Source organism: Marmota flaviventris, chromosome 4 (genome assembly GCF_047511675.1).
Source record: "Marmota flaviventris isolate mMarFla1 chromosome 4, mMarFla1.hap1, whole genome shotgun sequence".
NCBI classification, from domain to species: Eukaryota; Metazoa; Chordata; class Mammalia; order Rodentia; family Sciuridae; genus Marmota; species Marmota flaviventris.
Window position 1 is genome coordinate 30560584 of NC_092501.1, and position 11016 is coordinate 30571599.

Sequence of the window (11016 nt, forward strand, 5' to 3'; positions counted from 1 at the left end):
AAATCTATTCAAACATTCCAAAATCTGAAAAACTCTGAAATCTGAAACACTTCTGACCCCAAGCACTTCAGATAAGGGATACTCATATTCAACCTGCACTAATTCCAGTTCAACTAAACAATCTGGAATCAGCAACTAATCCTCCACTACCAACATTGACTTGTCTTCCCCACATACCCCCAAAAAGAAGTAGAAAGGAAAATTAGATTTTGGAAATAATTAAGAATTCCTTTTTAGCTGGGAGCAACGGTACACTCCTGTAATTCTAGAAACTCAGGAAGGCTGAGGTAGGAGGATTGCAAGTTCAAAGCCAGCCTCAGCAACTCAGTGAGGCCCTACACAATTTAGCAAGACCCTATCTCAAAAAAAAAAAGAGGGGACTGGTGATGTGGCTCAATGGTTAAGTGCATCTGGATTCAATCCAGAGTACACCCCCCAAAAAATTCATTTTTAATCCAAAGAGTGCTATAAATTAACTCATTTAGGAACTAAAAAATCCCAAAGTATTTAAAATAACCAGCCAAGACAATCAGAAGATTAACTATTTCAAATCCGATCCCATTAAAATAAAAAAGGAATCATTACATTTGATAGTAAACAGCACAGTTGCCTTTTGGACTACAAAAGGATCACTGCCACCCCTTTTAAATATAAACTTAATACAACTAATTTACTTAGAATGCTTCTCTTAAAAAACTAAATTTCATATAAAAGGAGAAAATGTGCGGTGAAATTGATTTTAGTTAAGAGACTATCAATATATGTTTAAGACTAAAATACCACTCTGCACTCTGGACTCCAAAACGTCCTCAACTCTACCTGGAAAGTGGAAATTTGGGAGTTAAAAGTATACTTTAAGAAAACTGATCACCAGATTGAACCTAATTTTGCTATTTAATTGCGATATTTACAGAGGGATTTTATAAGTCACCAAACAAAACAAAACACTATCAAGCAATAGTAACTGACCACTAATGCTAGCAATGACATACTTTTTTAAAAAGTGGGGGGAGAGGGTGCCTGAGGCAGAAGGATTTAAAGCAAACAGAATTAGAATAAAATAAACAACTCATTATAACCATCTATACTAAAGCAACGATAAGAAATCTTTAGGATTACAGTGTTCAAATTTCATAAACTTTTAAAAAACTAAAAGACCCTATTACACAAAACCACTTACAAAAGTGAAACACTACAAAACTAAATGTTCTTCAAAATAATTTTTAACATCTTATACTAATCCACAACGTGGAAAATGCACCAATTTTGTGTTTCTCAAAAATCTATATACTTCTTATATGATGGTGACAAACGACACATAAATCATAAGTGCGTAAACCAATTTAACATTTTAGCAAATATATATGACAGGTTTGAAAGAATTAAACAAGCAGAGACAGCACAGTAAAAATGAGAACTGATAGCCAAAAGGCTGTGTATTTCCTGGAGGGCAGAGATAGGCTTGAATTGGCAGGAGAGGAATTTTTAACATATGTTCACAAGACAAATCATACCAAAAAAAGCTGTTCATGCCTTTCTTATTTACACAGGCATGAATTTTAAAATGTACTTTTAACCTTTGGACAACCAAAGTGATATCAGATACCTTACAGCATTGTTGCCTATATGAATTTTGATGTTACAGACTAAATCATTAACAAAATTCACCTTATACATTTCCATAAAGAAACACTGCAGAAATGTAGGAAAGTCTTATATTCTCTAAGTAAAGGATACCTTATTTTTCACTTGTTTAAAGTTTCAGTTTTGCTTTTTAATCTATTATAGAAAAACATCCCTTGTGGGACATTGTAAAGGGCAGACCCTCCTGTCAAGCCAGAAGGCTCAAACACAAAGACTGAGCTAACCAAGTGCTGTAATTCTTCCAAACTGAGCCTCTCCACACCCCCTCCACCCTTCCCCCCAACAGATATGTCTATTAAATCAGTGTCTGTTCTCCCCCTCGCACAACAAAGAGAACTTCTCACCGCATGAAATTGCCGCTGAATGGACACCAGAAAGCAGGATTTGCATAATTCCTTCCAACGAAACCCCGTCGGGAAGGAGGGTAAGAGGGGCCCAAGCGAATGGACAGAATCGCCCAGATTCTGTTGGGGAAGAACTGGTTCCCAAGAATACTCTTCACAGGGTGGGGGTGCTGAAATTCTGGGCCTCCCCGAGGGCTGGGCGTGGGGGACAGAGGACGAAAAGAGGGCATTTCCCCACACATCAGCAGCACCGAGGCAAGACGAGGAAATAACAATGCTGAGGACAGGAGAGTCAGACACAAGGATGGACTGGGGCTAGGGGCGGCGGGCGGAGCGGAGACACCACACCGGCCACTTACTTTTTGGAGGGGGGTTAAATATATGAGTTAAGCCCTTATGGTCCCGCCGGCCGCCGCACAGAGGGAAACGGGACCTTGGAAGAGAAAAACAGACAAAACACACAGTGTGAGAGGCGCAGCTCGGTCGCCCGGCCCCTCCCGGGGCGCCCCCGTCCACATTCCCTCCGGCCCGCGGGAAAAAGCCACCCGGGGGGCGTCAAGGACCGGGAGGCTGGGGGTAGGGGCGGACTAGGCATTCCGCGAGGCGGCGGCTCCGGCCAGTCCCGACGGGACAGAAGCGACCCCCGCCCGGCTCCTCGGGCGGGCTCGGTCCCACCCCCTCCTCCCCGCCGCGCACACGCCAAACACAAATACGCACACACCGACCCGTGCGTCCAGGACTAACTCCCCGGCCGCCGCCGCCGCCGCCGCCCGCGGAGGAAGTGCAGCCGCTGCCCCCCGCGGCCATGACACCCCACTTGGCTTGGTCAGGCAGACCCCGGGCCTGTGACAGCTCCGGCTCCCTCCGCCCCCATCTCCACCTCACGCCTCGCACACGCCGAACGCCGGGCGCCCGCCCGCCGCCCGCCGCGCGTGCCCGCGGGAACGGGGGCGCGCCACCACGCGTGGGGGAGGGGTGGGGGCAGGAGAAAGGGGGCGGGGGCAGACTACCCGGAGACCCCCGCCCTCAGCCACCCCCGAGCAGGGGCGAGGCGGGGGGCGCAGACTCCACAATAAACTGGCAGCGGTGCCGGGCGGGGAGGCGGAGGGGCGCGCGCGCCGAGAACCCGCCCCGGGAGGCGCGCGAGGGGAGGGGCCGGCGCGCGCCCGGGCCGAGGAGGAGAGCCCGCCTGGAGGTCGCGCGCGCTCGCACTCCGGGGGGTGGGGGAGGGGGCGCCCGAGCCCAAGAGGGCGGGCGGGCCGGAGCAGCGCCGCCTCTGCCCCGGCTCCCTCCCTCGCCCGGGGCTGCCAGTAGCGGGGAGGCTCGAGGGCCGGAGGCGGCCGGAGGAGGGTCTCACCTACACAGTGAATAAGCTTGTGGCGCCACGAGTCCAGTTCTTGCCGAAAGCCGCGTCTCTCAACGGAGCATTGCTGCCGCCTACACACCCTCGCCATCTTCTGCCGCCAGCCCGGCCCTGCCTCCGCCGCGGCCCCGCGCACGCCCAGCCGCGTCGCCCGGGGCCGCGCACGCACCCGCGGCCTGGGCGTCGCGCCTCCCGCCGGGGGCGGCGCGGGGGCAGTGACGGCCTCACCTTCTCTTGGCCCCGGGGCGGCCTGCGCCCGCGCGCCCTCCCCGCCGCGTCCCCACCCGCCCGGCTGCGAATTGCAGTCCGCCACTGCGTCCGCCGCTGCCTCCGGCCGCCTGGAAAGCCTCCTTCCCACGGCCAGAATTCGGCCCCGCGCCGCCCTCGCTCTGTCCCCCAAGGCCACGGCTGCTCCTTCCTTCCCTGGGGCTTTTTGTTTTTAAACCTGCCCCATTTATCACTTCCAACCTGCCTATCGCCCGACACCAACTGTTGCAAGTTCCATACAACTGCTTCTCTGAACTTCTCGGTCGAAACTCCTTCTCCCAGGAGCCTGTTTAAGCTGTAGAAATAGGAATAAATGCCCGGATGCCAGTGGAGGCATTCAGTCCTAAGGTTTTCAAAGGTTAACTAGGTACATGATATTATATCATTCAAAGACTTAGCCAATATTCGTGAATACAGTAAAAACTGGAAATCAAACTTATTTTTAAGTTAAAAAACCCAAGAGGTTCCTTCTAGCAGGACTGATCCTATGTAAGATTCTCAAGAAAGTGTAGGAAACTGCTGAAGTAAAGATGAATCTCAAAAGTAGACTCCAGTGTACCTATAGCAGACTTTTGGAAAATGTCCTAATTTCTGATTTCATAAAAAGACTCAGAAATATTTTCGATCAGGAAGAATTTCCAGGTGCCTTCTAAAATAAGCAAATCACCCTGCACAGGACACTATCTGTTCTATTTAAACATAATGCTTGTCTTAATTACTCATTTGAGAGAGAAAAGAAAGATAGGAGAACTAACGGGGAAAGAAAAAAAAAAAAACAGAACGATATCTCTATACCAACTGCCGTAGTATCTTAGGACTCAGACCTCTTCCCCAACTTTACACTCCTGCTTTTAGATATTTGAATTTGAAGACGTAATTACTGTGGAGGATACAGCAAAGTCGTTAGATACTTGATATTAAGGATCCCACTGATGTATTGATTTACCTCTTTTCTAAGTTAGTGGTTTTGATTCTCTGAACCAGGCATTTGAGGAACGGTTTCTCTATCCATAATATATGGATATTATGAGCCGATGTTGAGTAGGAGGGGTTTGAGCTGTATGAATAGAGGGCGCCTTTGTCCCCCTCCCCCATCTTAAAAACAACGATCTTTGACTAATTCTCTAAAGTCCACAATGTTTCATGGGTTTTAAGACTATTGCTAAATGGAGAAGCTATTAAGTCAGGAAGTTTCTGTGTACTTAATATCATCATCAGTGATGAGAGGACAAAAAGAACATGATATAAAAGATTGCTATGAATACCCATCTTTTACTTGTGACGGCAGGGCATCTTGTATCACCAACCTGAAACTTCCTATATTCACCGGTAGGTGGTGGGTTTGAGTCTTGTGTAGCTTTCAAGCAAGTTTCTGCGGTAGTTGGAGGAAGTATGTTTCAGAAAGTTTTAAGTAAATAAACAACGTGTAACTGTTTAAAGAGAATTACTGATGAATGTATACCTTCCACTCAACCCAACTAATTTTCTTAAAAACAATCAAACCAAGGGTAATAATTCATAATCTCAAATGTAACAAATTCAGAGAATTCTAAAGGCTTCAAAGATCAATTCTAAATCGAAGTTTGATGCCCCCATTGGAGGCATGGAATTGGAAGCCCTGACAATTAAGGTGACTTGACCAAGGTTAAATAGTTGCTAGATACAGAGAGGGCAACAAAAGTCAGGAGACAAGTTCTGATGCCCAACTTAATGCTATTACCACTATTCTACTTTGAATCTCAATTTCTGCTTCATTAATTTTAAGTTGGGAACCAACATATAGTTATCTCCTCACAAAGGCTTATTTGGAAGACAGGATGGCAGGTGGCAATAATAATAACTATCATTTATTGAGTAGCTACCATATGTTTAGCATTGCAGCATTATTTCATTCCATCTAAATAGCAGTGCTATGAAGTAGGTAATGTTTTACCACATTTTCCAGTAAAAGGATTCAAGACTCAAAGGAGGCATTAAAGACATCTGTCTGGGGCTGGGTTGGGGTGGGGAGTAGATCAGCAGTAGAGTGCTTCCCTAGCACATGTGACGCACTGGGTTTGATCGTCAGCACTGTATAAAAATAAATAAATAAAATAAAGGTATTTTGTCCATCTACAACTAAAAAAAAAAAAAAAAAAGACATCTTGCCGGGTATGGTGATGCACACCTGTAATCCTACTGGCTTGGGAGGCTGAGACAGGAGGATCATGAGTTCAAAGCCAGCCTCAGCAAAAGTGAGGTGCTAAGCAACTCAGTGAGACCCTGTCTCTAAATAAAATACAAAATTGGGCTGGGGATGTGGATCAGTGGTTGAGTGCCCCTGGTACCAAAAAAATAAATAAAAATAAAGACATCTGTCCAAGGTCATATAGCTACCAAAAGGCAGGACCAGAATTCTGAAAGATCTCTGACTGCAACTCTCTAATTGTCTTGCTAGTAAGTAGAAGAAGGACTCTACAAGTTATATGATTCATTTAATTCCTTACCAGATGATCCATAAATGGTTGAACAGTTGAACAAACATTCTAAATTTTTATCAAATGTCAGGTAGTGTCCTAGGCATTGAGAGTACCCAGATAGATAGTAAGACATGATTTCTGATCTCTATTTGTTTTGGCTTCCCTGGAAGAGGGCCTGGTCTGTAAACTCTTTACTATTCTTGGAAGGGTCAAGCAATAAAACACAGCAGTAAAGAAAATAGGATCTGAAGACAGAGCTTGATTGGAATCTTGGCTGTATCTGTTCATGGCTGTGTGTCCTTGACAAATTAACTTTTCTGGTCATCAATTTTCTCAAGTGGAAAAGAGAATAATAAAAGTCTACAAGATACAGTTTGTTCGAAGGCGAAATGAAACAATCCATGTAGAGTCACTGACATATTGTTAGCATGAAAAGAGCATCAGGTCCCATGATAGGCCTTGCTAAGCTCCTATGTGCTTTTCCAGTCTGCAGGACGACAGCAATCAAGGTGCTTGTGCAGTTTGGACTGAGTCTGTGAGAATATAAAGGAATGACAGCAGTGACCTGAGCCATGTTCTGTAGTTCTCACACTGGGCTCCAGGTGATAAGAAGAAATGGAAGATAGAAAAAGAATATCTCAGAGACAGAAAGTAGATTCTTTCATTCCATGGGACTGATTAGTTGGAAATGTCATGTAGTAGGGCAATGGCCAACGATAAATGGGAGAATGAAATAGATTGAAGTCTTCTAAGAAGAAAACACATCTCAGAAGTTTTTTTTTTAAAAAGTAGTCAATTTCTAATAAATTCCAATAAGTAACAGATACTTTTGAAAAATTCATGGATTGTGTCATTTATTCTTGACAATAACTCCATCAATTATCCCCATTTTATAACAAAACACAGAGAGGTGATATAATTTGCCCAAGGTCACACAGATTGTGGGAGATTGCATTCATATTCAGGCAATGGAGGTATAGAGCCATCACACTTCTTTGTCTCCAGTGCTGGTAGGGGAAGTGAGACATAAAATGAGAAAAAGAGGGAAGCCATGTCAGTTGGTGGTTTGGCCTTTTTGGGGAACTACTCATGTAGGGTCTCTTTTTGCTTAGTAAAAGCACAGTTCCTCTCAGTCTGTCTGGGTGCCACTGCCTAAAAGATGTCATGGCTTTGAGCTGGGGTTGTAGCTCACAGGTAAAGCGCTTGCCTAGCCTGTGTGAGGCACTGGGTTCAATTCTCAGCACTGCATATAAATAAATAAATAAAAGTCCACCAACAACTAAAAAAAAAAAACAACTTATTTTTACAGTTTTATTGGGATATATTTCACAAACCATAATATTCACCCATTTGTTCACTTCAGTGATTTTTAGTATACTCACAGTTGTGCAATCATCACCACAATCACTTGTAGAGAATTTTCTTCACTCCAAAAAGAAACCCCATATCTCTTTTCAGCCACTCACCCTTCCCTAGCTACAACTAACTCACTACCTTCTATCTCTTATGAATTTTTTATTCTGAATATTTCAATTAAATGGAGTCAAACAATATGCTGTCTTTTATAATAAGCAACTTTCACTTTGCATAATGTTTTCAAGATTCATCTTGTTGTAGAACGTGTCAGTGTTTACTTTTCATTGCCAAATAATATTTCAATGTATGAATATATGACATTTAATTTATACATTTGAGTTAATGGCTATTAGTTACAATGAATAATGCTGCTATGAATATTTATGTACAATTTTCATATAGACTTGTTTTTTTATTTATTTTGAAAATGAATATTAATATTTCATATTTATCTTTAAATAATTTCAAATAACAGAAAAGTTACAAGAACTCTCATGTCTCCTTCACTCAGATTCTCTAGTTTTGAGTATTTTATATCTGCTTTCTCTCTCCCTATCTGTGTCTATATGGTTTTGTTGTTCTAATCTCAAATTCTTTTAAACAATCTGATAGAAAGCTACAGACTATATGCCCCATCACCCTAAATATTCAGCATATATACCAACAAAACAGACACCCTCCAGTATAACCATTATACAACCCTCCAAATGCAGAAATCAGCATTGATACAACATTAACATTTCACTCAACTATGTCCCAACTAATCCTAAGTCCTCTCCAGGTACTTACGGTGAATTTTGTTGTCATGTATTTCCAGATCTCCTTCAAACTGGAAAAGTTTCAGGGATGGAGACACAGCTCAGAGGTAAAGAACTTGCCTAGCACATGGTTCAATTCCTACGAATGCAAAAACAAAAGAACAAACAAAACTGGAACTGGAAAAGTTCCTTGGTCTTTCATGACTTAATAGTTTTTAAACAGTTCAGGTCTTGCATTCTACAGAATGATCTTCAACTGGATCCATTAAGTGTTTGCTTATGACTAGACTTAGACATACATTTTGGCAGGAAAACCACAGAAAAGAGGCTGGGTTCTTGTCAGGAGGTGCATGGTGTCAATTTTTGGCACCACTGTGATGAGAATTCTGCTAATCTGATCAACTGGTTTTCTCACCATAAGAATCACCATTTTTTTCTTTTGTACTCTTGTGTATACACATACCTATATCTACATATATCTTTGAACATTAAAAACTGTGAGTTCACACTGACACATTGAATTCCAACCCAGCACTTCCAGATATTTGCAAACTTTTCTCACTCCATATTTTTAAATCCACTTCTGACACTGAGAAACCAAGCTTTCAAATATAAACATATGTTTATATTTACTTCAATATACTTATTAGCTTGATCCCCATATATGTAGCAATCTCCTAGCCTCACATAGCCCACTCCTATAGCTCCTTCCTCAGTGTGTCATCTATTTGGCCACCATCCAAATGTCATTTTTGTGGCACACTACTCCTTAGTGGAAGATAATTCTGCCCACACTGAATGATAATGCATTCTGTGCCATTCCAACCAAAATTCCAAAAAGAACTCAACAAACCCAAAATTTTGAAGAAAAGAAAAGGTCTATGAAGAATTGTGTCAATTTTTTAAAAGAAGAGCAAAGATAGGTATATTAGACACAGAAATGTGCAGCAAAGATCCTCTTTCAAGGAAGAACTTGCCACCTACCTTCAGGGAATGGGGCCAATACATGCCACCAGCGATCAGCTGCTTCAGTATCAGCCTCAGCTGCTGAGAACACTCTTGCCCAAGGAAGTCCTTCTAGAGCTTTCAGGATGTGGTGACTGAGAATGGGTATGGCCATTGAGTCTAATGCAGAATACTCTAATGGTTAATACCTGCTCTAAAATGCTTCACTATGTTGACTAAGTCTTTGTCAACCTGCATCTTAGTCCAGCTACTTTCTCTGCCCAAATCTGCTTCCAACTTTCTCTTTCATGTCCCTAAGAACACTTTTGTATCCTGTGATGGTTAATTTTATGTGTCCACTTGACTGTGTAATGGGATGCCCAGATATTTGGTTAAACCTCGTATCAAAGAGTGTTTCTGAAAGTGATTAGCATTTGAATGGTAAACTGAGTAAAGTACATGTCTTTCCCAATGTGGGTGGGCATCATGCAATCTATTGAGGGCTTGAATAAAACAAAAATGTGGAGGAGAGTTAAATTCATTGTCTTCCTGACCTCTTAAGCTGGAAAATTGATCCCCTGCCCTCAGCGCTCTTCGTTCTCAGGCTTTTCAGACTCAAACTGTAATGTACACCATTGGCTCCGGCCTTCCAGCCGCACCACTGGCTTTTCTTGGGGCTCCAGCTTGCAGATGCCAGATTGTGTGTCTTTTCACCTTCCATAATCACATGAGCCAATTCCTTATAATAAAGTCTCATTCTGGATCTTTATAGCCTATTGGTTCTGTTTCTCTGGAGAACCTGTCTAATATGCATCCCAAAGTCCAACCCCAACTTCTGCTTCCAGACAAGGAGGAATTCATTCTACTGGATGTTATGATAGAAAGCCATAGCAATAAAGTTATCATGGTACTAACATAGGAAGAGGGAGATATGGAAAATAATATCTTTGTTATTGTGGGAACATTGTAAACTAGACCATATATATGTATAAAAGAATTTTATTGCATTAAAGTTAATGGTCTATAGAGGACATTATAGATTCAATTTAACAGATGCTTGAGAGGAAGGGAGAAAATATTTTCAACATCTAACCAGCAAGGAATTAATAGCCAAAATATGCAAGCAAATATTTCAAATCAAGAAAAATATGGGCAACCCAACAAGAAAATGAAAAGATCATAATCAGGAAATATAAGAATGAGAAAATGATATGGCCCACAGTGTATGAAGAAATGCTTAGATTCATTAGAAATCAAAGAAAACAAAATAAAATTACAAAATGAATCCAAGTTGGCAAGGCCACTTAGAAGCAGAAATCCTTATGTGAGAATATAAATGGTGCTGCTACCATGGGAACAATTATCTGTTCAGGTCTCTGTAGCTTCCATGATCCAGAGTCTTAGATCCAGAGACAAGATTATAAATGACAGTAGTCTCTTAGGGCTATGATCCCAGGAAACCTCAATAGGGAGTGAGGAAGTGAGATGAGGAAGAGAAAGAAGTCAATTAGGGGTGAATTATTAAGCAAATTACTAATGTGGGCACTAGAGTTTATCTCTCTAGGTAACTATAGGACAGTGTAGAATATGTGCTTCAGATGAACTCACTAAAGGCTGAGCGAGCTGGGGTATTTATAGAGATCCCCTTAGTCGTTGGGTGAGAGCTACTCTGAGTCCAAGGAAAGGATTAATTTCCCAGCACTTGTGCAAGTCTTGTTCATAGACAGAACAGTTCCAGAGATGCAGATGCTCGTAGATGGAAACCTTGGCCAGCTCTACAGCAAAACGGTGAGGTCCAAGGGCCTGAGTTGCTACATGTGTTACACCAGTAATCCCACTTCATGTATATAATCCTAGTGGCATACTGGTCCATAAAAGGA

At 42.6% G+C, this 11016-nt stretch overlaps 1 protein-coding gene across 15 annotated transcripts in view; it reads right to left on the minus strand.

Moving 5' to 3' along the window:
* The window catches only part of Lcor (ligand dependent nuclear receptor corepressor), a 143393-nt gene extending 139932 nt beyond the window's left edge, over nucleotides 1–3461 (minus strand). For 5 of the 15 annotated variants that reach the window (XM_071611030.1, XM_071611029.1, XM_071611028.1 and 2 more), the window contains exon 1: nucleotides 3346–3461. In XM_071611030.1, coding sequence (XP_071467131.1) covers nucleotides 3346–3442 — 97 coding nt within the window. In that variant the 5' untranslated portion in view covers nucleotides 3443–3461. Of the gene's footprint in view, nucleotides 1–2347; nucleotides 2422–2713; nucleotides 2758–3345 lie in introns of those variants that run through there. The other 10 variants (XM_071611040.1, XM_071611041.1, XM_071611031.1 and 7 more) reach the window with 6 other exon arrangements.
* Nucleotides 3462–11016: the final 7555 nt, after the last annotated feature.